The sequence below is a fragment of the Trichoderma ghanense genome (assembly GCF_004382785.1).
Source record: "Trichoderma ghanense strain CCMA-1212 chromosome Unknown scaffold_27, whole genome shotgun sequence".
Lineage (NCBI taxonomy): Eukaryota > Fungi > Ascomycota > Sordariomycetes > Hypocreales > Hypocreaceae > Trichoderma > Trichoderma ghanense.
Window position 1 is genome coordinate 145,292 of NW_027395690.1, and position 27,870 is coordinate 173,161.

Sequence of the window (27,870 nt, forward strand, 5' to 3'; positions counted from 1 at the left end):
TTAGTTCAGGTTCGTAGTTCCAGTTGCCCACTTGTCGTTCCTCTGCAGGCTTGCAAGCTTGAACAAGCGAATAGTTCATTTCCAGCCTCTCAAATCATAGATACAAAGGCAAGCCCTGTTGCAGATACTATTGGGCCTCTTATCAAGCCGCTCATCCCTGGTTCTCGGGCAGGTACTCTGCATATGCCAAAGCCAGCCGTATATCATCGAACTTGGCCGATCACTGAGGCAACAAACCAAAACCCCAATCTATCTTTTCAACATCATGCCTTGTAATCAACCCTCCGTAATCCATAGTCATAGATTGCTCATGCAGCTCCCTTCATGCATATCCAAATCGGCATCTACACCACATCTGCAACCCCCCAAAAGCGGGCATGCGATCGCGCGTCCCCCCTGCTTATGAATCATAACAATGGAGTCGCATCGCTTGCAACATCCCATCGTCCGTGGATATCGAAAATGGAGACGATTGCTGGCATGATAGGCCGAAGACGGACTTGGACGTTCTCCTAAACCCCACGGCTCCACAAACCACTATATCTGGCCGCAATAAAGTCCGTCCACGTCCATGACGAGATCGACTATAAAACGTCTAGCCAGTCTCTCATGTCTGTTGTGTCCAAGACATAGATACCTAGGTGCTACTCACTTACACCATCCATCCCAAGCATCATCAACCAAAATGGCCCCCTCAGCAACACCCCCCTCCCCAATCCGCATCGTCCCCGTCCCCAACCCCGACTGGACCTTTGGCCAAGGCAGCAACCACCTCGACAACTCCTCCTCCTCCTCATCCCCAAACCCGAGCGACAAATCCCAACACCACACCCTCATCGACCCCCAATCCCCCTCCCGCGCCCCCTGGCTCAACTACCAGCTCCTCATCTCAGCAATCACCCCCCGCCCCATCGCCTTCCTCAGCACCCTCTCCCCCGACGGCACGAAAGCCAACCTCGCCCCCTTCAGCTACTTCAACGTCTTCACCCACGACCCGCCCACCTTTGTCGTCGGCTTCGCGCACCCCCCCAGCGGGCCCAGGGACTCGTTTGTCAACATTCGTGATTCGGGCGAGTGCGTCATCAACATCATCTCGGAGCACTACATTGAGGCGGCCAACTCGACGAGCATAGACGCTCCCTATGGGGTGTCGGAATGGGGCGTTTCTGGCTTGACGGCGGAGTATTCGTGCGAGACTGTGAAAGCGCCGAGGGTCAAGGAGGCGGTTTTTAGTGTCGAGGCCAAGTTGGAGTCCATCAAGGAGATTGAGAGCAGGGCTCAGCCGGGGAGGATCTCGACGTGGTTGGTTGTGTTGGAGGGGACGAGGTTCTGGGTGAGGGATGATGCGCTGAGCGAGAAGCAGGATTATGTCGCTCCCGAGGTAAACGCCCATCACAACTTGAGAGAGAGATGATAGGGGGAGACTAACAGTGAAGTAGGTTTTGAGACCGATTGGCCGCATGGGAGGAACCATCTACTCCAAGACGATGGAGCTCCTGCAGCTGCCTAGGCCGCAGTTTGAAGCTGACCTTGGCGGTGTCGAGGGCTATGAGAAGCTTTCCAATGGAAAGAAATAGGCCAACTGCCTGAAATCCACGAAAGATGTATGGTCACGATGAAAACGAACACAGACAGCAAGCCAGCAGGCGATGAATTTTCAATAAGAAGAAGAAAAAGCGTGGTATTCAAGCGCAGTGGTATACAAAACATGTTCATCATATCAATCATACTGTTGGCCTCAAAGGGCCTGGTGCAAAAGCCAGAAGCAAAGGCTCCCCCGCCGCCGCCATCCCATGACCCCGACTCCCCTTAACCATACCCAGATGGAGGAAACCCAGAATGCTAGTAATGCAAACGAGAGAGAAGAGAAGGAAAGAAAAGAAGTAAGAGAGAAAGAGGAACGTGCGGGGCGTTTAGAAATAGAAGCTCTGCCCAGGTCTGGAAATGATAAATTCACAGCCCAGCTGTGCCTCCCGCTCATGCTCCAACAGCTGCTGTAGTATTGAGTCGCCGGCCTGCGGCCCATCCGCGAGCGTCTCCTTGACGTGGATGATGACAACCTTGAGGCCTTCGAGGGGCTTCTTGACGCCAGAATCGGCGGCGGCAGTGCCAGCCGGAGTGGGTGGCGGTAATCCCGGGCCGGGAACCGCAAATTCATCGAGTGACAGCTGGCCGGTAGGGGTGGCAATGTGTGGCGTCTCGGAATCGGATGCGGAGGCAAAGAAATAATCGCCGGGCGCGTTGAAAGGGTTGGCCGATCTGGGCGACACCGGGTCATCGGATCCCGGACTCTGCAAGGCCACAACCGGACCCTTCTTCCGTTGCACTTGCTGCTCCTCCCCGGCGTCCCGCTTGCGTTTCTTAGTCTCAAGCGAACGTGCCTTTCGCGCGACCTCTACTTCACTGGCCAGGACCTGCATCTCCTCGATGAGATAGGCAGGCTTCAGATGGCCGAATAGCCGCTCGTCGGGTTGTGCGTCAGTATAGCTGCATTCGACAAAGATAGCCGCCAGCTTCCCGGAGGCAATCTTGGGGGCCGCCTCTTGCCAGATCATCAGGTTCCGCGGGCTGAGAGAAAGGCTGTCCGGCTCCACGTCTCCAAAGATGAGCACCTCGCGCTCGTACGTCTCTTCCCGGATAAAGTATGCACTCGAGTCGTTGACACATGGCCGTGGCTCAAAGTCGCCGGGTCCGACAAGAGCAGGTTGGGCAATGCCAAGCGTAGCCTGGGGCATCAGGCTCTGGCGCCGCGAGAAGGATGTGGGATAAAGGTGGTTGAAGGTTTCGCGACGGGCAAATTGGGTTGCAAAGTCAGGGACGTGAGGGTAGTAGGTATCGCGCCGGAGGGGTATGCTTGATCCATCTTGACTACCGTGACGACTACCGTGGCGGGTCGGTGCCGGGTTGCAGAAAGATCCACGATGCGTGTGCTTCTCCATGCAGTGGCCATGGCTCACGCTCCACGTCTTGACCAGCAGCCCATCACATACTTCCAGGTATCCTTCGCCCAGTGCAGGGCTTCCACCTTCGACCAGTCTGAGATATGTCAGGAGACCGGCACCATTGTTTTCGTCGCTGAGATTGGGCCATATGACATTGTTGAAGATGTGGTCCTTGAGGGCTTTGATGGTCCCCGGAAGGCCGGCAAGTTTCTTGGGACGAGTGCCGGGCAGGCCGGCTGTGTTGATGACAAAGGCAGAGATGTGGTCAAGATGCGGATGGGTGATGAGATAGGTATCGACAAGAGTGCGCGTTACATAGGCAGCGTTTGCCGCGGCCGTGGTGAACGGCAGCTCAAGGCCAGCAAAAGGCCCGGTTGTCAGAATCTGGCGAGTAGGAACGGACGACGGCGTCGGCGTCGGCGGTGGTGATTCTGGCAAGGCCTCCTCAATGAGGCGAGTGATGGCGGACAAGTGAACACCCCCGTCGACAGCCACTATTGAGCCCTTGCGCCAGTTCAGGGGCACTGAACGAACGAGAAACGCTGTTGTATTTGACTCTTGGGGACCACCTCCCGAGCCCTGTCCGCGAGGTTAGCACTTATACTGGGTGCCAAATCTGATGCATCTGCATGGCCAAATTCAGGATGCCTCCCATTAAGTGAGCGCGAAACAAAGGTGCAAGGCCATGGCATGTGTAAGTAAGCTGAACCGCCGAAGGGGAGAAGCTGCCCCACGATAAGCTGTGCTAATGGATCTGATGGCACAACGCGGCTAGACGCTTCATGCAGAGCGAAGAGGGGAGCGAGGAGAGGGGGGTTTGGGGGTGTTTGTCCCTTGGCCTGGGGTCATTGGCCCCCTGGCGGCAGACGCATCCCGATCGGAAATGCCACGGCCAAATTACCCGATCTGACGCTCTCAATTTCGAGTCCAACGGAGCGTCGCCTCTCTGAGGAGGTGGTGGGAAATGAAATCCCATGGGAAGCATTGGGGGGTTCGGCACACGGACAGAGGGCCCGAGGCAAAGAAAGGAAGCGCAAGAGACAATCAAAGAAACGCAAGATGGAAAGAAGACGAAAGTGAACATACCAGTATAATGACCTGCAGCGCAGGTGACGACACCGTCTCCGTCATCGTGCTTTGAAAACTGCCGCTTGGATTCTGTCTCTCAATTGCCGAGTCGCGAACCACCAACTTGTTATGCCGTGATGCCGTCGAGTCAGTTCGCAGATTGCGCGCAACGCCCAATTCAGACGCCGATCCCCAATGCCGCGTTCCAGGGATGTCTCCCAACACGAGACGAAAGCCGAGGAAATGAGAAGCAGAATGTCGCGAGCTGGTGTTTAGTAAAGGGCAGAAAGAGTCGAAGGGAGTCTCGATCTCGGCTTCTCGTCCAAGTCGACCAGTGGCGCTGGCCAACGGCGAAGGCTTCCACGTGACCGTCTTGTCTCCCCCACGGGGCGCTGCTTGGGCTTGATTCTGGCCCTGACTAGCCGGTTCGTTGAAGAAAAGATATACTAGTGAGATGGAGTGAGATTGGAGGTGGTGCGAAGTCGTCGTGAGGGAGGGAGGGAGGGAGGCGACTGGAGTTGATGACGGCACTCTGTCGATGTTGGTCGGCACTCTTATTTTTCCCGCGGCGCGTGGGGGAGAAGCACCGTGGCTCTTGTCTCTCGTCCGGCCGAGGGGAGGAAGGGTCTAAAATATTATGGGAAACGATGGGAAATTATCTCAGGCTCCCAAATAGTCGATGCTCCCCCGGCGCCAAGGATCTTTTCTCTGGCGTTGCTTGGTCTGCTGGTACAAAGTACGTGCCGTGATACCAATGTGCAATACCTAGTTCGAGGTTGATCTGGAAAAGCGCCGAGAGGGAATGCAGCGGCAGCTGTGACGACGCTGTGCATGTAGCGCCTTCAGTTGGTAGCCCGTACTTATACGTACAGCAGGTCACGAAAGGTAAGGAAGTGTGGCCTGAGATAGGTGCATATATGCACGCAGGTGCGTGTGTCGCAGGCAGGCTAGCAGGGAATCCTGCTTTTTTGTCTCCTCTCAAACCAGACAACAGGAATCTGGGGCGGCAGCGGCAGCACAGCAGACGAGCAGACAGACGGAGATGTCTGGGGGAACGGTGGCCAAAACGCCGTCCAGTCTGCTACTCGCTCGTCGACCCACGGAGCCGCCGTCTGATTCTACGTGGCACGGCGCCGGGCAGCACCCAGAGCTGCAGGATCGTGCTCCCGCCGGCGTGTGATCTGGATCTGGATCGCGGGAGCAGCAGAGCGTCGCTTTTCTCTTCGTTGCCGTCGTCGTCGGGGCCGTCGTCGCGTGCCGGCGCTGATGCTGCTGTTGCTGGATGTTTGCCCAGTCCGTCCGTCGAGGGCCGACACGCAGGATCAAATCACGACTCGCCTTTTGAAGCCAACCGCCGGGCCCCCGAGTTGCCCGCGCTCGCGGCATCACGGTGCAGCAGCAAGAGCGCAACGCAGCACAGGCCCATCCGTCCCAGGACGCCGTTGGATTAGCGTAGCCATTGTCACCTCGTAGCGCGTCTAGTTTCGGCGTCGCCGCGATGCTGTTGCAAGGGGCTTGGAGGGGGAGGGGCGTGTGGCAGAGACGAGCGAACTGTGTGTGACGGCTAGACTGAGGAGACTCGAGGCACGCACGCACGGGCGGCTGTACCGAGTACCTTGCGGCTGTTGCATCGTCAGGGCGCGAACCGGTGACAACGTGATGCGCGCCGCATGTACCGAGTACTGCCGCATACCGCCATCCATCAGATGCTGCTGCTTGTCATTTGACACCGGACAGCCAGACATTCTCGTCGCCCGTGACACGCAATCGAGGCATTACTACATCACTGATAAAGCACGCACTTCAAGACGATCCTTAACAGCGGAACGATGGTCGACGATTCACTTCAATTACAGCAGCAACTCGACTGAGTTCCCCGGCTCGGGCTGTGGAGTGACTGGACTTAACACCTCGGGGCCATCGATTTGGGTGCTACTGCGGCCTCTGGCTGCTAGATGCGGCGCTCGATTCACTACATGTATTCCACCTCCTCAAGTGGTGCAGGCAGACGGCCGTTATTCTCATTCTTCTTCTACTACTGCAGCCACCCGACACACCAGGGCTCCAACCTGTCTGGTAACGAGATGGCACAAAGGTAACATCAAACTCACCTTCCAAGTTGCCGCTGGTATCGGATTGGCACCCAGAGGCCTCGCCGAGGCACCGATAGCCTCATCAGGTTGGTAAGCAGACAAGCTACTCTCTGGACTTGCCGCAGCATCTGGGATCTTGATCGATCAAGCACTCTACATGTAGTTTCAGTGCGGCGTCTGTTAGTCTGTGGGAAATCCGGGACTTGAACACTTGCATCACGGCACGCGCCCCCATCAGCAGCCTACTTTACAAACTCTATAAACCGGCGCATGATGGCGATATCCGGACCAGGGCGACTAGCACTAACAGCCGCAGAGTCTGACATACATACCTGCGTCTGGAAAAGTACCTTGCTCGCCATAGATAGGTAGATGGGCTGCAAGAAACGGCCTCTTGTCTCTGTCGGCCGCAAAGAAGCGCCTGAAAGAACATGTCTATCCACTCTCTGGACAGGAATTCGGGATGATTGATAGGAACCCTGACCTCAAGCTACCAGCCGACTAAGCTGTCAAGGTTGCTCCCGGCAGTAGCGCCAATGTGAGATCCACGAGAACTTGACGTCTTGCGGGATGTTGTTTGATCAGCACGGATGGATCTGGCCTCCTCCTCTGGATCTCCAACATGCCGCGCCGGCCAGTAAGATAGCTGAAGCTACGCCAAACGTGCATTAACCCACTCGCACCCCGGCCCGTGTGGGGAGGCTGAACTGCAACATGTCTTGCTCCCAGACCTTGTCCATGTTTCGTTTGACGCACGTCGTCTTGGGGACTGCTCAAAGCAGCTGTCTGGATATCGTGATTCGTCCGGTGAGTCCTGAGAGGGGCTCACATGCTGGGATCCAGAGACTGCACCCAAGCATTTTCTCCATCGTCGTACAGCACGGAACACGGAACATCTAGCAGTCTGGCAGGTCTTCCACTATAAGCAGGTATGTGATACTATCGTTTCTTGACAGGGCCCCTTGCCCCTTGGCTTCAGCCTGGCAGAGCTTGCATGGCCAGACTTGCTCTTTTCTTAGCCCATGTACGGAGGGCGATGTGGTACGGCACGCACTGACGGCACGCAATAGACCCGAGCCGAAAGATTGATTGCACGTGCGGTTTCTTTCTTCCAGCTTCGTGGGTTTGGCCCGTTACTTCAATCATGGCGGATGAAGAGGCTCAATTTCTATCTATCAATCTATTTCTAAAAGAGCGGCCATAGGTAAGAACTGAGGTTGCCTAGGTACAGTAGGTATGCTACAAATAGAGGCGCTGCCAAATGCTCGTCGAAACAGGCATCATTCACCCCAAGCTGCACGTGCTAATCCCACGCTACATGTACTCCCAACTCCGAACCCAGAACCAACCCTGGACTCCAGTCACCAACAACTCCGCACAACCCAAATCAAACAACCAACGTTACTCCCAGAAGTTGACGAGGTGACAGCAGTTTCTGCTGCTATACCACTAACAAATATAAGCAGCAAGCAGAAAGCAATGCAATAGGACAGCAAGGGCCCTGGTCGACGCCGCATCTTGCCCCCCTTCCCCCCCCCATATTCTTAGCATCACGCCCCTCAGTTCGCGGATTGCGGCCAGCATCAACACCGTGGAATGCAAGCCAGGCAGGCCCTGATGCTTTGAGACTCTTGTCGTATATTGGCTTGGAAGCACAAGCAAGGCGGATAACGCTTTACGTACTCTGTATATCGTACGGGTATGCGGCTAACGGGCTGTGGCGAGACGCATCTCTGCTAACCAGTCTGTCCGCCTCCAGATGTGTGGATGGACGAGCGAATCGGAAATGCCTTTCGGCCCATCCTCCCCCAGGATATGGCATCAGACGAGCAAACAACAGAAGAAATGCAATTCTTGTCTGCCGGGTCATTGAGTGTGACAGGTCGTTCCGCAGACTCTGTTGTCAGCCCAGACTGTGCCCGTTACACCCGCGGACCCTTCTCCCAAGCTGAAATCGAGACTCATCGCATCGTGATCAAAGACGAGAACCACTCATCGCCCACCGGCTTCTGTCCGAAGAATCGAACACCCTTGTTTTGGCGATTGGGATCTCGCTAGTCTGCCAGCTGGCCACAGGCTAAGCCCGCGTGCCTGCAAGTCAACGCCAGACCAAGCAGCTCTCCACCTCGGGAGTGCCGATGCAGCTCTCATGGGCCTTATCGGCGCTGCAAGGGCCCTCCCTGTCAACGCCGCCCGGGGAACCGCATGTCCTGATCTGACGGCCGCGGGCCTCCAGCAAGTCCATTCACGAGGCATCTATGCGTCGCCTTCTGCTGTTTTGCCGGCTTCGTGTGTCGTACTTGTGGCTGAGGTTCTTCCGCTTTGAGCCGCTTGCCTCGGAACTGCTTATGCTGACGACGCCGGTGAGAGCCGTAGCTCTCTCGTCGATCCCGTCGGCGGATGTAAGATCTTCGAACAGAGAGGGGAAAGAAGAGTCGTCAAAGCCACCGAACCCGGCCACATCCATGAGGCTGTCGAGGCTGTCCCAGTACTGTGACGGAGCTGCGGCCTGCGGGCTCACAGCGCCGTCCACGCTTCCTTGAGGCTGAGGTTCAATGGATTCCAGTCTTGTGTGGGACGCAGAGTCATCATTGGCCTCGACAACGGCTTCCTTGTGGTGCTGGCCAGCCTCCGACCCATCCCCAAATAACCTAGGGTCAATGAAGTCTCCAACATTCAGTTCCTGTTGGTATGGGCTGCTCCTCTGCTGTGAGTCAAACAAGCCCGTGCTGCTGCTGCCTCCAATCGACTGCAGCGACTCGACGGGCGTCCAGAGTGGTTCGCGCTTGAGGAAGACGTTCGGCTGAGAACCGTGACCGAAGTTTGACTGATTGCTCGGGCGCCTGATCTGTTGTGGTGCCTGCGCTTGACAAGGTATCATCGTGCCAGAAGGGGGAATTCGTTGCAAGTTCTTCGTGATGATGGGTCTGGGAACTTGGCGAGGTTGGCCTCTGGTTGCCCTGTTGAACCTTGCTCTTGTGACCATCTGAGCGTAGTTGTGATTGGGGACCCCGGCGAGGCTGTTTTGAAGGATGTTGGTAGCGGCTGGTGTCTGAATGGATGACCGCAAGGCGTTGCGAGCTGGGTTCAAGGGATCGACAAAGCTCGGCGGCCTGCTACTCACGTTTGACTTCGGCATCGGATTCATGTTTCCGCTCTGGATGCTAACGGAAGGAAGCCCCAATAGAGAGAAGAGATTTCCTTGCTCCGGGTACCAGTTTGTCGTGGCCATTTGTTCTCCGTTCGCCCATGCCTGCGAAGAAGTACTCGAGTCTTCGTCAACCCCGACCCTTGCTCTTTGAAGTTTTCTGACCTTCTTCGACTTCTTGACCTTGTTCGTGATCTCGACAAACAGCTTCAAATTCCCCAGGTGCACGTCGATGGTCCTGCGCTCATCCGCAGACTTGGCAGTGTTCCGCTTCGACCGCGCCTTTTGCCGAGCCGCCGTCTGGTTGTCTACGTGGTACTTGGTCAGTCGATAGGACAGAGAGTCTCGATACTCTCGGGGTGGCTGATTGGGGCGACGCATTCTCTGTATGAACCAGGGCTGATAAGCCTCCCGTATGATGCCGGCATCGGTCAACTTCTCCAGTGTCACCACGCTCTTGTCTTCCAAGGGGAACTCTCTGTCTTCGGCACGCAGACGGCCTGAAAGATGGAGCTTTAACGGGTCAAGGACCTGCTCGAAACAATAGAGATGCATCGAGCCGGCGCACTTGAGCGGATCGCGGAGCCCGTTGGACGTGAGGTGAGGGAACTCGTCAAAGGCGACGCGGAGCCATCCCGCCGCAATGGTCCTGTTGGCGACGGGGCAGTTCGCCCACCGGCAGATCCTGTCCTCCGGGTCCAGTCGGTGGTTGCACTGCGTGGGAGCCTGCTGGACCCAGAAGACGGTCTCCTTTGAGCAGTTGTCGACGTACTCCTGGAGCTGCTTCTTGTTGAAGCACCGGTCTCGCAGCCACTGTCCCTTTGGCGTGTAGCTGAACAAGTGGTTTCCGTTCCAGGTCAGGCTGCCCCAGGGAGAAACGTTGACGAGATTTGCGGTGTAGCGACGAGAAGGGTCGCAGCTGGGGTCTCCTCTTCGTTTGGCGGCTCTGTTGAGGCTGACTTTTTGGGCCTCGAGTGCAGTCTCGGAGTTGGTAGTGGTGCTTTGGCGTCGATTGTTGTCAGACTGGAGGTGTTCATCTGAAGCGAGTTCAAAGGTACTGGTGCTGAAGTTCTGGTTACCTGTCGTCAAGGGAAGAGTTTGGTTGGACTGCTGGAGGAATTGCTGGCCGAAAGGGGGAGAGTTGGTGCCATTTCCCAAATCGAGGGCAGGATATGCTGAAAAGGGATCGTCTTGGATGTTTTGGCCAAGGTACTGCTGGAGATTGTGTGCCGGGTCTTGTTGACCGAATGGGAGAAACAGCTGGTTGTTGTTCGAGGGGAAGACTGCATTGTTCTGAAGAATGGTGGTGGAGAGTTGATTGTTCAATGTATCTCTGCAACCACGTAATCAGCAAACGAAACAAAGAATAACGCAGAGAGTCGTATGAGGACTTACGGCACCCTCCAGTCAAGCGAAAGATCAATGTCCATCCCATGATCCTGAACCATTGCCGTGTCCGGGTTAAAGCGATCTGTAGCAGTCAGAAAATCCAGCGTTCCCAGATTTGTTTGTGATTGTCCTTCGGCAAACATGTTCTCTGGAGATGCTGTACCTGCAAAGACATTGTCACCGAAGTAGTTTGTCTCTGTGGTGTCGTCTTGCCATGAGTCTGTGAAATCACCACCATTGGTGAACTGGAAGTTGAACGGATCAGACATATTTCGTCGCTTGCTTCTGTCGATATGTCAAAAGGAGCGCGATTTGGCGAAGATGAAGGTCCGTAGGCAATATTGACAGTATGTAAGTCTTCGTCAAGGATCGTTTGTGGAATGTATGATGCAGTGCAGATGTGCGTCGAAACACGAATCCACGAGATGCAGCGACGCAGTCCGTATTTAACTTCATGCTGCATAGCATTTCCAGAATATCACATATTGAACATAGGAAACAAGTAAGAGGAGAAAAAACGAACGAATTCATTGTTTCTATACTGGCATATATCTTGTTCTAGAAACGGACCAAGACAAAAGATGAAGCAGAGTAAAGGTGTCGCTGAAGAAGTTAAACAAAGAGCAAGGGGGTGAGAAAGAGGAAAATATGGGGTGAACGTGGGACAAGGCTTCCCCTGATAAAGAGTTTGAGGTTGTGGTATTTATAGATTTGTTGAAGAGTTCAAGTTGGGATGAAAGAAAGTCTTGGAGGGGGAAGATTGAAGGAAGATGCTGTTATAGGATGGGGGGGATTTGTCTGAGGTTTGATATTGTGATGCGGGACAAAGTGAACACTTGTGAGGATGGATACGGGGTGAGGCTGAAATGCTGATATTTATGACTGATGGTGTTTCAATTTTGAGGACGTTGAAGACATTCTTTATATTTATTTTAGTTCTGTTCAATCTTTGATCAGGTGTTTGTAGAGGTGGAAGATGGACTAATACGTCGTCGATGTAAGGCGTGGTTGCGGTTGGGCTACCCTATGGTGTGGTCACGATACATGGCATTTGTGCTTTGTGCTTCCGAGTCAAAATATCCAAGAGAATGAAAAGAAACGATTGGAAGCCCATGACATGATGCCATAATTTCCCCAAGATGTCTGAATCCTGGTGTTTCGCTCACATGTGACGATATGGCAATGGCGAAGGCGACGACTTACACTGTAAACCGCCTTATCCCTACCTGTATGCGGAACTCGAGCAGACGTCGTCAACAGATCAACGATGGATGACCAAGAAGTGCATGAATACGAGGGGAATTCGAGCTTGCAGTCATTTCCCGTACAAACCTGGCGTTATTCTGCTTTTTATTCTTCAACAACTGAACTGTCGTGGAAGGTGATCATGACCAGCGTCTTTATATGGAGGCTTGGTTAGAAGGATCCCTAGCCATTTACATATGACAGGCTCTTTGGCCCTCTCAGGGGAAATATCGGGATATCGGGAGATGGTAATTCTCCGCCGAATTCCTGTACATCTTGCAACCACCAGCAATCGTGCAGAAACAGGTATCTCTGGGATCGACGTGACGACATTACATAAGACCTCGTGTTCGCATACAGCTCGGAGGTTCAACATCTGCCTGGCTGCGCCTAGCAAACGTTGGGAGCCTCTGCACTGGCCGCTAGCAGCTGCTGCAGAGCGCTACTCCACAGCGGGCAACCGCTAAAAGACCTCGACTCGCGGCAGCCCCTCGCTCGCTCCTCTGGCCCGATCGCAGCGGCATTACGAGGGCCAGCCTCAAAGAAACTTCAACATCACGAGACTTCGCGCTACCGGAGAGTCTGGGCATGGCGAAGCGCCAGTCCGTCGCCCTCAGTCACGAACCAAGCACAGCGCACAGGACATAGACAGCAGCGCGCTGTTCTGTTGACCATCATGGCGGAATACAATGCTGAGCTCCGGGCGAGGCTCGCCGAGCTGGACCGTGAGCTGGAGGTAGGTCATTGTCACCCGCCGGGAGCCTCTCCTTGCTTCTGCGGCGCCGCCATCAGTATCCCCAACCTTTGGCTGACGACTTGGCACGCAGGAGGGCGACATCACCGAGAAGGGGTAAGCAGCGTCTACCTGCTTGAGCTGCTGGCCAACAGCAAGCACAGGCAGAGCTCACCAGCAGCACCAGCAGCGGCGGCGGCGGAAGCATGCGCTCTTGGGAGACGCGGATCGCGAAGTAGACTGACAGAGAAACCATGGCAGATATCAGAAGCGACGGGCCCTGCTGCTGTCGCAGTATGCCCAGCATCCAACAACACCCGCCCCGGTTCCTCCGCAGTCTCGCTCCGGCCTGAGCATACACTCCCCCGAGACCTCGACGCATCCTTCGAGCGATGGCCGACGGGCCTCCCTTATGATGACGCCCACGTCCTCCGTGAGCGGCGGCTACGCAGGCGGGTTCGGCGCCGGAGGCGGCTATCATGACCAGAGCAACAACTACGGCGATTACTCCCAGCGCCCCGACTCGAGCTACACCGCTGGACCACCGGGATCCTCATATGGGGTCTCGGCTGCCTCGCCGGCGGAGCTCTTACGCCCCGGACGGGCAATTATCGACAATGCCGTGATGCCGCAGCGAGACTCGCTCTTCTTGCCGGGTGCCAGCAACGATCCTCCCACGCGAAGCGGCACAATGGTCTCTGGCGACTATGCCTTCAACCCTGATCAACACGGTGCATATGCCGAACCCTACCAGCAGCCGGACGACGGCAGGACTAGGACGCTGCTTGATAACCAGGCCTTCTTTTCTGATTTCGCGGGCCAACAGCACTACGAGCAGAACCAGATGGGCGACTATAGCGGCCCTAGATACTCCGGGGATGCCTTTTCTCCCACAGCTGCCATGGCTCCTCCGATGCTCACTGCCAACGACATGCCTCCGCCCGAGATACTGGAGTACCAGGCTCCGCTCGAGCCAAGAGAGGTCCCATTTGCCATCCAGGATCCTCACGATAACAACACGGCCATGTCTTCGTTCGACAATATGGCTGCGGTACTCCGTCACCGTGCCCGTACCACTGCTAAAAGACCGGCATATTGGGTCCTGGACAGCAAGGGCAAGGAGGTGGCGTCCATCACATGGGACAAGCTGGCGTCAAGGGCCGAGAAAGTGGCACAAGTCATCCGAGACAAGAGTCCTCTATACCGTGGCGATCGAGTAGCCTTGATCTATCGCGATAGCGAGATCATCGACTTCGCCATCGCCTTGCTGGGCTGTTTCATTGCTGGAGTCGTGGCTGTTCCGATTAATGACTTGCAAGACTACCAGCGCCTTAACTATATCCTCACCTCTACCCAGGCGCATCTGGCTCTTACTACCGAAAACAACCTCAAGACCTTCCAGAGAGACATTACCGCGCAGAAACTCACGTGGCCCAAGGGAGTCGAGTGGTGGAAGACTAACGAGTTCGGTGGTTACCACCCAAAGAAGAAGGAGGACGCACCTCCGTTAACTGTTCCCGACCTGGCCTACATTGAGTTTTCGCGAGCGCCAACCGGCGATTTGAGAGGAGTTGTTCTCAGCCACAGGACAATCATGCACCAGATGGCCTGTCTCAGTGCCATCATCTCTACAGTTCCCACCAACGGCCCCGGCGATACTTTCAACTCAACCTTACGGGACAAGAACGGAAAGCTCATCGGCGGCGGAGCTAGTAGCGAGATCTTGCTTTCCTATCTGGATCCTAGGCAGGGGGTGGGCATGATTCTCGGCGTTCTGCTGACCGTTTACGGCGGCCATACAACGGTCTGGTTCGACCACAAAGCCGTCGAGTCGCCTGGCTTATACGCGCATCTGATTACCAAGTACAGAGCGACCATCATGATTGCGGATTACCCCGGGTTGAAGCGAGCCGCCTACAACTACCAGCAAGACCCCATGACGACACGGAACTTCAAGAAGGGGATGGAGCCCAATTTCCAAGCGGTGAAGCTGTGTTTGATTGATACCCTGACCATTGATAGCGAGTTCCACGAAGTTTTGGCCGACAGATGGCTGCGGCCCCTGAGAAATCCGCGAGCGCGCGAAGTCGTGGCGCCAATGCTCTGCCTTCCCGAGCATGGTGGCATGATCATTAGCGTTCGAGACTGGCTCGGCGGCGAAGAACGGTTGGGAGTTCCCCTGAAGTTGGACGAATCTGACAAGGAGTCCGGTGACGAAAAGGAAGAGGAAGAGAAGCCGGCCCCCTCAAACGGATTCGGCAGCCTGCTCGGCGGTGGAGCCACGACAACCAAGGAGCAGGACGAAAAGATCGAGCTGGGCGAGGTTATTCTTGATCGAGAGGCTCTCAAGACCAACGAGGTTGTCGTTCTGGCACACGGCAACGAAGCTAGGAAAAAGACGTCGCTGGAGCCTACCATGGTCCGGGTCGGCGCCTTTGGATACCCCATTCCAGATGCCACACTTGCTGTTGTAGACCCCGAGACTGGCCTTTTGGCAGCTCCGCACACGATTGGCGAGATCTGGGTTGACTCTCCGTCCCTCTCTGGAGGCTTCTGGGCCCAGCCAAAGAACACCGAGCTCATCTTCCATGCGCGTCCGTACAAATTCGAGCCTGGGGAGCCGACGCCGACTGCCGTGGAGCCGGAATTCCTGCGAACCGGTCTGCTTGGCACAGTCATTGAGGGCAAGATCTATGTGCTAGGTTTGTACGAGGATCGGATACGACAAAAAGTCGAATGGGTTGAGCACGGCCACGCGGGTATCGCCGAGTATCGGTATTTCTTTGTACAGCACATTGTGGTGAGCATCGTCAAGAATGTCCCCAAGATCCACGACTGCTCTGCCTTTGACGTCTTCGTCAATGACGAGCACTTGCCTGTCGTGGTCCTCGAGTCCGCCGCAGCATCAACAGCGCCTCTCACTTCGGGCGGCCCCCCTGTCCAGCCCGATACGGTTCTGTTGGATTCGCTGGCGGAGAAATGCATGGAGGTGCTTATGCAGGAGCACCATCTTCGGGTTTACTGCGTTATGATTACAGCCCCGAACGCGCTGCCGAGAGTGATCAAGAACGGAAGGCGAGAAATCGGGAACATGCTGTGTCGGCGCGAATTTGACCTTGGCAACCTTCCATGCGTGCACGTCAAGTTTGGCGTTGAGCATGCGGTTCTCAACCTCCCGATTGGCGTCGATCCCATAGGTGGTATTTGGTCACCAATCGCCTCGGACTCGAGAATCAATATCCTGGCTCCCGCCGATAAGCAGTATTCTGGAATTGACCGCAGAGAGGTTGTTATGGACGACCGGACGTCTACGCCGCTTAACAATTTCAAGACCATCACCGATCTCATCCAGTGGCGAGTTGCTCGCCAGCCGGAAGAGCTCGCCTACTGTACCATTGATGGCAGGGGCAGAGAGGGCAAGGGGATTCCGTGGAAGAAGTTTGACCAAAAAGTGGCTGCTGTGGCCATGTATCTGAGGAACAAGGTCAAGGTGCGGCCGGGCGACCACCTGGTCCTCATGTACACACACTCCGAGGAGTTTGTCTTTGCAGTCCACGCGGGAATCAACCTCGGCGCGGTCATCATCCCGATGGCACCACTGGACCAGAACCGGCTCAACGAAGACGTCCCTGCTTTCCTGCACCTGATCGCCGACTACAAGGTCAAGGCGGTCCTGGTCAACCAGGATGTGGACCATCTGTTGAAGCTCAAGATTGTGTCGAGCCACATCAAGCAGTCGGCGCAGATTCTGAAAATCTCCATGCCCAATACTTACAACACCTCGAAGCCGCCTAAGCAGAACAATGGCCTTCGCGAGCTTGGGCTGACAATAGATCCCGCTTGGATCAGGCCTGGCTACCCCGTCCTCATCTGGACCTACTGGACGCCGGACCAGCGGAGAATCGCCGTCCAGCTTGGGCATGACACCATCCTGGGCATGTGCAAAGTGCAGAAGGAGACTTGTCAGATGACGAGCTTCCAGCCCGTTCTCGGCTGCGTTCGAAGCACAACGGGACTTGGGTTCGTGCACACGTGCTTGATGGGCATCTACGTTGGCACCGCTACCTACCTGCTGTCACCTGTCGAGTTCGCCCAAAACCCCATCTCTCTCTTTGTTACGCTGTCGAGGTACAAGATCAAAGATACCTATGCAACGCCGCAGATGCTTGACCATGCCATGTCGTCGATGCAGGCCAAGGGCTTTACAATGCACGAGCTGAAGAATATGATGATTTCCGCAGAGGGCCGGCCGCGAGCAGATGTGTTCCAGAAGGTACGGATGCATTTTGCGAGCGCCGGGCTGGATAGGACGGCCATCAACACAGTCTACTCGCATGTGCTCAATCCGATGATTGCCTCGAGGTCCTACATGTGCATCGAGCCTATTGAGCTTTGGCTCGATACCAAGGCTCTTCGACGCGGCCTCGTCGTCCCTGTCGACCACGACTCCGACCCGCAAGCTCTTCTCTTGCAAGATTCCGGCATGGTACCCGTGTCTACCCAGATTGCCATTGTCAATCCCGAGAGCCGCGCGCATTGCTATGATGGAGAATACGGCGAGATCTGGGTCGACTCTGAGGCGTGCGTAAAGGCCTTTTACGGCTCCAAGGACGCGTTTGACGTGGAGCGCTTTGACGGCCGGACGGTCGACGGCGATCCGAATGTGCGATATGTGCGAACTGGTGACCTGGGCTTTTTGTATAACGTCAACCGGCCTATCGGGCCCAATGGCGCCCTGGTGGAAATGCAAGTCCTGTTTGTGCTGGGTAGCATTGGCGAGACTTTTGAAATCAATGGTTTGAGTCACTTCCCCATGGATATCGAGCTCTCGGTGGAACGCTGCCACCGCAACATTGTGCCAAACGGCTGGTAAGTGAAGAACGTCGAGTCTTTGTGAAACGTTTGTGACTAATTGTTTGATGTGCAGTGCTGTATTCCAGGCTGGTGGTCTGGTCGTGGTCCTGGTAGAGGTGAGCCGTAAGTCTTATCTCGCCTCCATGGTGCCGGTCATTGTCAACGCCATCTTGAGCGAGCATCAGATCGTTGCCGATATTGTGGCCTTTGTCAACAAGGGCGACTTCCCACGATCTCGCCTGGGAGAGAAGCAGCGAGGAAAGATCCTTGCCGGCTGGGTTACCCGCAAGATGCGCACCATGGCCCAGTTCGCCATCAGAGATGTCGACGCCAGCATGCTCGAGCCGGGTGAGGGTCCGGATGCCAACAGGACTTCCACGGGTAGCCTCCGTAGCTTGGGCGCTGCCGTCCCGCCTAACTTGAGAAACGTCGGACAGGCACCGCAGATTCTGGAACAGGAGGAGTTTACGCAGCAGATGGATCACATGGCCCACACGGAGCCGGCCAGGCAACCCATGGCCGTTCCAGAGGAGCAGCAAGCGCCAGCGGCCTATTATCCTGGCGGTCAGGAGAATGCTTCCATGCAGGGCTACCACCAGCAGCCGCCACCATCAAGTAGCCATGGAGGATACCAATATGAGCAGTTTGAGCCGGCTCAACCACAGCAGCAGTACCAGCCACAGCCCCAGCAGCACTTTGAGCCCGCGCAGCAGTACGCGCCAGAGCAGCAGCACGAGCCGGAATCAAGGCCGGTGGAATCTCGAGGGCAGGATGCGCCGTCCATCGTCGAGCCGAATTCCTCGAACCCCGTACCTGATACGCCGCCGCCGAGAAACAGGTTGAGTCAAGGGCCGCCCCAGATCCGGCTGCCGGGCGTTGACGGACGGGAAGGGCTCGATTTCTGGGGAGGCAATGACGAGACGGACTGGACGGCCGACGCCATGATGCACATGAATCTCACCGGTCCACGGTAATGGAGATATATCACATCATCACTGACGGTTCTCGCAACCTTTTGGTTTTTCTTTATGTAGGAAGAAAGACGATGACGATTGAAGCGTAAGAGGAGAGACGTAGATCGTAAGAGCATCGGGAAAACAAAAAGAGGATAAATCATGGTGGAGTTGTCTGGGCCTTGTTTGTTTCTCGTCTTGTTATAATCACTGGGTACATTATTCTAGTCACCATTTTTTGAATCACTTTTACCTACTATTACCCTGTTTCGCGTGGCTCATTCATCCATGACCTAGTACCTAGTCTTCTCTTGGCCCTCCTTGTTTCCTGTTATCGATGCTTGTACAGAATTGGACGCTGGAATATTTGAAGTTGTATCAAATTTGCTCAACAAGTAGGAATGTGACACTGAGGATGCTGTCGCCTTGAAGGGCGTGGGCTTGTTTGCTTTCTGTCTTGCTTGCACCTGTCGTTTCTTGCATGCTAGCTTATCTTGCGTAGGCTTCCTTTGGCTAGTGATTTGATTCCCCCCCCCTTATCTGTATGTGAGTGATTCTTACGGCTTCTTTAAGGAAGGACTGAATAAAGAATAGATATCTTCGTCTGTGGTAATTATATTCCGTGTATAAGTGTACACAATGCCTCTTCTTCCTCAGCCATCCTCACCAATTCTACCCGATATTTATAATATATACCACCGCAACAAACCAAAAAGTATGCAATGAAAAAAACTACAAATACAAAGTCTATCGTAGCAAGCTCCCAAGCCTATGCAGACCCAAACACACACACAAACAAAGAAGAAAAAAGAGCAAAGTAGGAAACCCCCAAACCCCAACCCACATCTCTACTCCCTCATTTGCCCTCTTTTATATACACGTCTACCCCCCCCTCCACTCCTTCTCCATCTCCGCAAGATACCGCTTCACGATCCCCACAGCCTCCTCCTCGACGTCCTGCCCCCTGCGCCAGGTATACAGCTTCACGCCCGCCTGATCGAGCTGCTCGTGCGCCCTCTGCAACCTCTTCCTCCACAGCTCGAGCTTCTTGTTCACGGCGCCGAGGGTGGGAGACGCCGACGGCGAGGTGTTTCCCGACCTGCTGTTGGGACGGTAAAACGACAGGGCTGGGGCGGCGGGCGCGGGCGCGAGGGATGGGGGGAGGGGATCAAAGTCCACGTCTGAGTTGGACGAGGGACCGCGTCCGTGGGACAGCATTCGCGGGCTGAGGTTCCTGGTGCTTCGACGAGGAGGCGGAGGGGGAGGGGGTTTGTCGGCTTTGGGATCGTCTTTGGCGGGCGGTCTAGGCGGCTCGATGGTTTGTTGAGATGAGTTCTGTATCTGTGCCAGTGGATGGACGGGTTGGCTCGTGTTGCCGCCGACGGGCTTCCTTGCTGGCACTGGCGGTGGCTCGGAGCTGCTATTCGTACCGGCCCCTGATATCCCAAGGCCTACTGATGGCTTTCTGGTAACTGGTAAAGCGGGACTGCTAGCTAGAGCAGCTGGCTTCGCCGGACGAGGAGGAGGCGGGGGTTTGCGAGCGAGCAGTTCTGTTGCACTTAGCGACGGACCTGGCCTCGACTTTCTGACCTGCTCAAGCGCTGCAGCCTCATCCAGCTTCGCCTCCTCAGGCTCGTCGGAAAAGTCAATCAGGGTGCCCATCACGGGGCCGGCAGGCGGTTTCGCATTGTTGGCTTGCCCTGGCACCGAGTTTTGTCGCGCCGCAGGCCGACCGTTCGCAGGGCCGCTGTTGTTCAGGTTCAGGCCAGACAATGTCCGTCGAGTCATGTCAAAGGACGGCTCAAAGTATGCTGCCGCTTCGGGCGTTGTCACATCGCGAATAAAGACCGCAAGGACCCGTCCAGGAAACGCCAGCGCCAGTTCCGTATACACCTCCAGATCGGCTTCTCCGCTGTCTCCGACAAGGAGGAACTTGCGCTGTGGGAAGTCTCGCAGGAGGCGGACGAGCGTGTTCTTCTTTCGCTCTGCCACGGGCTCAAAGATGCCCTGCAGCATACCCGAGTACTGCTTCAGATGTAGAGACACGACTGGAAGCCCGGAGATCTTGAAAAAGGTGGCCAGCATGGGGTACAGCTGCCAGGGGCTGTTGGAGCAATAGTGCACGCTCACACCAAGCGCATGCATCTTGCCAAACCATTCTTTGACTCCCTCGATAGTGAGGTCGCCGAGCTCTCGCACAAAGGTGTTTCTGAAGATTTCCCTAGCTCCTGCCGAGATGTTCGACATCTTAACAGTGTCGTCGATGTCACTGATGAGGCTGACGCCATATGGTTCAATGTATTTGACCTCTTGAGTCGTCGATAGACCTTCCTTCACGAGCACCCTGACGTGCGTAGGGACGAAATCTAGCGGCGCGCGAACGGAAAAGTGGCCGGAATCGTCTGTGAGAATGTTTCGAGATTGCGACTTTGTGTCATTGTAGAAGAAGATGGTGATGGGGTGAGCAACCAGGGGATTGGTCATGAATGGCGCTATCCTGGCCATCAGATTGGCATTTGCTGTGACCAGCTCGGCTTCTGTGAGTTCGTTGGCCAGCGACGAATTCTGTCTGGTCGGAGGAGCCTTGGGACTCCCTGAGAGCGAGTCGGGCGTTCGACTCTCTACGCGAGGAGGCGGTGGCCGAGGCAGAGGGTACGCAGATCCTCCAAGGCCCGTGTCCTCGCGCGGCTGTTCGCTGTAGGCGCCAGCGTTGGCTATGCGCTTCTCTTCCCGACCCCTGCGCTCGATCATGGCGGCCTCTTGCGCAATCTTCTCTTGCTCTCGCTGTTCCTCGTTCGGATTTAGAGGCGCAGTCGTCTGCGCCTGTTCCGCTCTTGGGACGGGGATACCACTGAGCTGGCGCGCAAGGCCGATCAGGATGCGATTCCGCCGCGTGATGGGACCGGTGTGCGGATAGTATAGCCAGCCTCGAACGTCGACATCCACAATCGCCCTCTCGTCCTGGTGCCTCTCCCACTCTGAGCGCCAGTAGTCCTCGTCCTGCAGGTTGCCGGCTTCCGACGCGTATGCAGAGGGTTGGCTCCGTTCCCTCTTGTGGTGTTGCTTCGCATAGCTCGGAAATATAATCAACTGCTCGCCGCTGCCTTGCGCTGTGACGGCCACGTCTGGGAACGCGCCGGGAATGTGCATGCTGCCGGGCGACTCGAACTCGCCGTCCAAGCCCCTCGCCTTCGACTGGGCATACGTCTCTCTGAGCTCCGTGACGGCGAGCTGCCCAGTCCGATAGATGTTCCCAGCCATAGCTCCGGCCATTGCGGCGAGCTTCTTCCGCCGGTAGCCTCTCTCGCCCCTCTCAGCGCCATCGTCGCTCCGCGGCGCATAGCCCATCTCCCCCGGTGGTGGCATCTTGGACTTGAGCTGTCTAGGTGGTGATGTTGTCGCGGATCGCCCCGTCACATGTTTGGTCGGCCGCCGTCCCGAGTGTCCCTGCAGCAGCCGTTGGCTCTGCCGAGCGGCAAGGTCAACGACCCGTCGCTTGCTCTGTCGACCGACGAGGTAGCGGTAGATGCGGCTCTGGATGCGATGCTTGAGCTTCGGGAGGGTGTTGAGGCGGAAATTGAACACTCGCTCGCGGTACCGATCTCGGACGGCGGATGGACGCAGGTATCGGGCAAGATCTAAGAAGCTCTGGCGACGCTGCGTGAGGTTTCGTGCAAGGCTGAACGGTATCCTGAAGGGAGCCAGCTTTGCTGCGGCGCAGGGTTTTGCCAGTGACTAATCAGAAAGGGCAAGGCCTGCCGGAGCCGGGCCTCGTTGAAGAATATATATGCGCGTAGAAGTTATCGCGCCGCAAAGCCCGGCAGAGGCGCAGAGAAGCCGACTGCTCTGAATGGCCGTCGCTCAGCCTGACTGCCGCCTAGTCTCCTGACAGCTGTCCGTCTGCTCCCTGGATTTACCACATGCGGCGGGCGCCTGACATGCGCGGTGCTGCAGTTCGCGGTTCATGCCATTTGCTGCAGATTGGCAGAAGGATGTCGAGCCGCGCGCGTGATCGTGCTTTTGGTTCATGACAGAGTCAAGCCTGCAAAAAGGGCACTATGAGGATATGAGGGAGCTAGTTGCATTATGTCATCACGACGGCACGCGCCACATCTGCAGCATCAACCGATCGATCAAGTATGGGGTAGAGCATCTCTGGCATGCTTCTTTCTACTGAGAGATGTCCGGATGGAAAAGGGGGGAGCTTCGGCCATCAACGTGCTCGGCATAACAGCTTCTATTGACCAAGTTCTCGCACAAAAATCAGGATTATCTACAGATCAACTGGCTCCATCCATCTATCAACTAGCTCTATTCACCTGCTCACCTCTTCCCCCTGGGCTTCTTCACCTGCGCCTTTGCCTTGCCCTTGACGGGTGCCTTGCCCTTGACAGGTGCCTTCTTCTTGTTCTTTGCCACAGCATTTGCTGCGTCATTCTTGCCCTTCTTCCACCCCATGCCGTCGGCCCGCTGTGCCTTTGCGTCGAGCTTCTTCTTGTCCTTGTTGCTCAGCTTCGTTGCGCCGGCCTTCTTCTTTGCGGCTTGTGGCCCGTTCAGCTCCTCCCTTCCGGCTTGCTTGGCGTTCTTCTTGTCCTGCTGCGACTCAAACCATGTTCGCTTCGGTCTTGACTTGATCTCGGCCTCGTGCTGAATGATGTTCTCGCCCTTCTTGATCTGCATCTCCACCTGAGCAAGCTGTCTCTCCTCCTTCTCCTCCTTCTCAATCTCCTCGATTTCGTCCTCCATACCGTCAATCTCAGCCTGCCATTTGTCGGCATCCTTGGCTTCGATGACGCGGCTGATGATCTTGGATCCCTGAGCCTTGCCGGCCTTGACGGCAGCCTTGACCACTTTGCGGTCGGGCTCGGCAGCGAGCGTGACCGACGTACCGTGACGTCCGGCACGGGCCGTTCGACCGACTCTGTGCACGTAGATCTCCACGGACTGGGGCGCCTCGTAGTTGATGACGGTATCAACGCCCTTGATATCGAGACCACGGGAGGCCAGGTCTGTTGCCAGAAGATAATTAACCTTGCCGTCTCGGAAGGATTCGACGCTGGCAATACGCTGTTGAACAAAACCGTTAGCGGAGTACTGGGTTTAACTTGGTGCCATTTCACTTCTTACCTGTGTCTGGTTCATGCTGCCGTGAAGCTCCGCGCAGGAGAAGCCCAAGAGGCCGAAGATGATTCGAGCCCTGTGGGCGTCCTTCTTTTGGCGGAAGAAGATGATGACCCGTTCTGTGTAGAACTTCTTGCAGATGTGTACCAGGTAACCCATTCGCTTTTCCTCGCGACCGGGACGAAGTCTGACGAACTCCTGGGTGAGTGTGCCCGCAGTCTTCTTTTGAGAGTCCACCATGACCCTGACGGGCTTGTTCAGTCCGACCTTGATGAGGCGGTCGACGGTAGAAGTCATGGTGGCGGAGAAGAGCATGGTCTGGCGTGATTTTGGCAGTGTAGTGAGAATCTCGTTAAGCTCATCAGCAAATCCATCCTCGAGCATTCGATCGGCTTCGTCAAGCACCAGGATCTCAACCGTGTCGACGGAAAAGCTGGCCGAATTCCGCATGTGGTCGATGAATCGTCCAGGCGTTGCAATGATAACGTCCGGTCTCAACCGCAGTTCCACCTCTTGGGCCTTCAAGCTAAGACCTCCAACAGCCAACGTGAACTTGATATCTGTATGCGCCGCCAGCTTTGTAGCCACAGCATGACACTGAATGGCCAACTCACGGGTCGGAGTGAGGATCACGACGCGAGTGGTGGGGATCTTCTTGGGCCGATAAAGGAGTCGCTCCAGAATGGGAAGAACAAACGCTGCTGTTTTACCGGAACCAGTAACTGCACCACCGACGAGATCCTTGCCCATGAGCGCGATAGGGATGGTCTTGGCCTGAATGGGGGTTGGCTTCGAGAAGCCAACAGTGGTGATACCGCGCAGAATGGGTCGCGACAGAGACATGGCCTGGAACGAGGAAACATCCACCTTCTGGCCAGGCTTGGGCTTCTCCTCGGGCGCAAAGAAGGCGTCACGCTTGGCCTTTTCTTCCGCGTCCTCTTCGTCATCGTCATCGTCGGACATGTCGTCGGGGTGGTTGACCGGCGTAGCTACCGAATCGTTATCCGAGGCTGCGTCGTCATCTTCGTCTTCATCTTTGTCCTCGTCGTCCTTGTCGCTGTTGGCGTCGGCCTCGTCCGCAGACTCCTCGGCGTCTGGGTCCACGTTCATGCCAAAGGCATCGTCTGCCAACACGCCGTCCTCGTCGTCGTCCATGTCAATGTCTGCCCCATTGGGGGAAGCTCCATCTTCCTCAGCATTGTCCTCCTTGTCCTCCTTCTTGTTCTTCTTCTCTCTCCGTCTTCGGATAATCTCGTCCAGGTCGACGCCGACCTTCTCGACGGCCATGCCCTTCTTCGCACCTTCGAATCCCCATCCCTCGAATTCGTCCGCGCCGAGATCGCCCGCGTCGTCTAGCATGAACTCGAAGTCGGAGTCTATGGCGCCGTCATCCTCGCCCTTCTCTCCCCACACGCCCTCGTTGTCTTCCGGCTGAGGCTCTTCATCCTTGTTCTTCTTGCCCGACTTCTTGTTCGTCTTTGCCTTCTTCTTGGGGGGCTGAACGGCGACTTCCTCCTCCTTCAGAGCGTCGTCATCGTTGTCCGAGAGCGTATGGATGAAGTCGTCCTCAATCGATCTCTTCTGCGACGGCGCCATCTTGGCAAAAGTCACCTCTTTGCAGCGTAAAATGTTTAACAAAGCCTGCAAACTGCTAGCGGGGCCGCAATCAAAAATCCAAAGCAGCTTCTTTTGCTTTTTTTTTCTGCCGCTTTTTGAAAATTTTGGCGGTGAGACCAAGACAGCGGCAGATTAGCGGCTATCTCTCCCTGGCAGCGTCTCCCAGCGACCCCGCCACCGTTGATTGGCCGACGCTGTCCCAACTACAGGCCTCTGGACGACCTTGACAGTTCCAACACGCGAACGAATAGCTGAACAAATTTCTCCTGTCATCCTCATTTCGCTGCCCTGCGCCACGACGTCGGCTCTGCAGTCCCTTTTCCATCGCGATACCCGGCATCTGCACTTTGCCCTTCTCTTTCTTTCCCTCATTTGAACACTTGCATCTTCTCAGCGAGCGTGCTTCGACCGGCTGCTTTAACCTTCTATCTGCATCATAGCTTGACAAAATGGGTGAATCCAGGTACGCCTCCCCCCCCCCCCAGGAGCCGAGATGGAGTATTGGCTAACGTCCGGACGACAGACAAGAGCTCCTCAACTGGCTGAACAGCCTCCTCCAGCTCAACATGACCAAGGTCGAGCAGTGCGGCACTGGGTGAGTGTTATTCCTAGGGCACCCCGCCTGACGAACGACCCCGCTACGATATAAACAAAAGCGCTGACACGAGAGCTTGTTCTTGACTTGCAGCGCCGCGCTCTGCCAGGTGTTTGACAGCATATTCATGGACGTGCCCATGTCCAAGGTCAAGTTCAATGTCAGCGGCGACTATGCCTACATCCAAAACTTCAAGATTCTGCAGAGTACGTGTGCCCTCGCCCAAGAACTTGCCCCCCTGGATGGGCTGCCCCCTTTTTTTGCGCAGACCTTGTCCTAACGGCCCACATAGACACCTTCCTCAAGCACCAGGTCGACAAGCCCATCCCCGTCGAGCAGCTGGTGAAATGCAAGATGCAGGATAACCTGGAGTTTCTGCAATGGACGAAGAAGTTCTGGGACCTCAACTTCCCCGACCACGACTACGACGCGGTTGCGCGGAGGAAAGGCGCCGGGGTGGCGCCAGCCAACACTGGAGCGCCCAGGGCTACTGTTTCGAGCGCCGGCGCCCGACGAGCTGGCGGCGGCACGACCCCCAGCACCGGCCCTCGCCTCGCCAAGGCAGCCCCGGGCCCCGGCACCGCTGCTTTGCAGGCCGAGATTGGGACTCTCAAGGAGACTGTTAGTGGCCTGGAGCGCGAGCGGGATTTCTACTTCAGCAAGCTCCGCGACATTGAGCTGCTGATTCAGCAGGCTGTGGAGGAGGATCCCGAGCTCGAGAAGCAGGAGGACGGCCTGGTCAAGCACATCCAAACCATCCTGTACTCGACGGAGGAAGGCTTTGAGATCCCGGCCGAGGCTGAGGGTCTGGACGACCAAGAGACCTTCTAAGCTGAAGCTACTGGCGTTTGGGGATATGATCACGTGAAAAGGGGGGAGAGGAAGAGAGGATGCGGAGGAGCAGAGGGGAGACGGGGATGGGATGGGGCGCGTTTCGAGGGTGTTGGTTCAAGGCATACATGTATGGCCATTCATTGCATGACGGAAGCATTCATGGGTGCTGCCACTCACATCTTTTCTTTTGTTAGAGGACTTAGGGAGATCCTATAGAGCAAACTAGCACCGCGACTGTTTGGACAATACTACTATTAATATGTCTTTGTGTTTTGGGAACGCGCATCGTAGTTCTTGTTTCCAAAGCCAAAGTGCAAGCGCGAGCTATCAGACTCCAGCATCTGATGCCCCTTGTTCGAGAAGAGCGGAGCACGACGCATCACAGATATCTTCTAGAAGCGGTCAAGGGTGCACGGAAGACCATCGAACAACGTCTTTGTCTCCACAGCACCTTTCACGACGAAACAAGATTCTTCTACTCGAGGTTTTCTTTTGTTCAGCACTCCGTCTTCTTATGGACTGCATGTGGCCTGCGAAGCAGCACGCGACACAATGCAACAGGTCAGGTTCGACACTTGATGCGACCTGAGCGCAAAACACGTTCGGTACAGGTACCTACATGGCATACCGCCTCTGTCCCCTGAGAGCAGTGAAGCTGCACGTGGACATTGATTGCCCGACATCCAGTCGCATTCCAGCGGTGCTGTCGCCCTTGTCCCGAAGGATGCCTAGTCCTTAGGGCTATTGGATTTCACGCATTCCATCCATTGATGCCTTCGAATAGGCCAATGTATCGCTACTGCTTCTTCCTCTCTCGCTTCTTCCTTGGTGTCTGATACCAAAGTAACAGAGCCTCGACCGTGCTCGTTTACATCTCTCACCCGACTTCGTACTCGGACAGCCACCAGAAGCCAGCAATTTTAAGCTCTTCTCCCAAGGCTGGCTGCCAAACTCTAGGCAGGGGTCCGGTCCCGTATCCACCAGACCCCCTTAGCGCTGTCGCCCTGAACAAACACATTCAGCGGTAATACGGGGGAGGCCATCAGCTGGGCACCCACTAAAAGCCGGGCTGGTTCCACTGAGACTCCCCCCGAAAGAGGACCAGACGGGACCCAGTTCATGTACCCGTGCGGTTCAATGGCAATTCAAGGTTAATGCTGACCCGACGCTTGGTGCTGCATGCGCTGTGTTTCTCTCATGCTGTAATGCGCACGTCCATCGGTCAGCCTCCTTGCTTCCCACTGACACATCCGTCGTCATCGTGCCAGAGGTTTCAAA

At 55.8% G+C, this 27,870-nt stretch overlaps 7 protein-coding genes across 7 annotated transcripts; 3 read left to right on the forward strand and 4 right to left on the reverse strand.

The window, feature by feature from the left end:
• Positions 1-685: 685 nt before the first annotated feature.
• Positions 686-1,577, forward strand: CCMA1212_010585 (Uncharacterized protein; the record flags this gene model as incomplete). The annotated part of the gene is made up of 2 exons (XM_073707622.1): positions 686-1,381; positions 1,440-1,577. The coding sequence occupies 2 exons, from the start codon at positions 686-688 to the stop codon at positions 1,575-1,577; spliced, it is 834 nt and encodes a 277-aa protein (XP_073553921.1).
• Positions 1,578-1,913: 336 nt separating this feature from the next.
• Positions 1,914-4,073, reverse strand: CCMA1212_010586 (3',5'-cyclic-nucleotide phosphodiesterase; the record flags this gene model as incomplete). Its single annotated transcript, XM_073707623.1, has 2 exons — positions 1,914-3,521; positions 4,029-4,073. The coding sequence occupies 2 exons, from the start codon at positions 4,071-4,073 to the stop codon at positions 1,914-1,916; spliced, it is 1,653 nt and encodes a 550-aa protein (XP_073553922.1).
• A 915-nt stretch (positions 4,074-4,988) lies between these two features.
• On the reverse strand, positions 4,989-5,396 carry CCMA1212_010587 (uncharacterized protein; the record flags this gene model as incomplete). The annotated part of the gene is made up of 1 exon (XM_073707624.1): positions 4,989-5,396. One exon carries the CDS (start codon positions 5,394-5,396, stop codon positions 4,989-4,991), a length of 408 nt encoding a protein of 135 aa, XP_073553923.1.
• Positions 5,397-8,348: 2,952 nt separating this feature from the next.
• On the reverse strand, positions 8,349-10,909 carry CCMA1212_010588 (uncharacterized protein; the record flags this gene model as incomplete). Its single annotated transcript, XM_073707625.1, has 2 exons — positions 8,349-10,584; positions 10,647-10,909. 2 exons carry the CDS (start codon positions 10,907-10,909, stop codon positions 8,349-8,351), a joined length of 2,499 nt encoding a protein of 832 aa, XP_073553915.1.
• Positions 10,910-12,561: 1,652 nt separating this feature from the next.
• CCMA1212_010589 (uncharacterized protein) lies at positions 12,562-18,446 on the forward strand (the record flags this gene model as incomplete). Its single annotated transcript, XM_073707626.1, has 4 exons — positions 12,562-12,621; positions 12,713-12,735; positions 12,880-17,487; positions 17,546-18,446. The coding sequence occupies 4 exons, from the start codon at positions 12,562-12,564 to the stop codon at positions 18,444-18,446; spliced, it is 5,592 nt and encodes a 1,863-aa protein (XP_073553916.1).
• An 861-nt stretch (positions 18,447-19,307) lies between these two features.
• Positions 19,308-25,142, reverse strand: CCMA1212_010590 (ATP-dependent RNA helicase DRS1; the record flags this gene model as incomplete). Its single annotated transcript, XM_073707627.1, has 3 exons — positions 19,308-22,116; positions 22,753-23,492; positions 23,553-25,142. The coding sequence occupies 3 exons, from the start codon at positions 25,140-25,142 to the stop codon at positions 19,308-19,310; spliced, it is 5,139 nt and encodes a 1,712-aa protein (XP_073553894.1).
• A 470-nt stretch (positions 25,143-25,612) lies between these two features.
• Positions 25,613-26,589, forward strand: CCMA1212_010591 (Microtubule integrity protein mal3; the record flags this gene model as incomplete). The annotated part of the gene is made up of 4 exons (XM_073707628.1): positions 25,613-25,626; positions 25,687-25,758; positions 25,852-25,964; positions 26,051-26,589. The coding sequence occupies 4 exons, from the start codon at positions 25,613-25,615 to the stop codon at positions 26,587-26,589; spliced, it is 738 nt and encodes a 245-aa protein (XP_073553893.1).
• Positions 26,590-27,870: the final 1,281 nt, after the last annotated feature.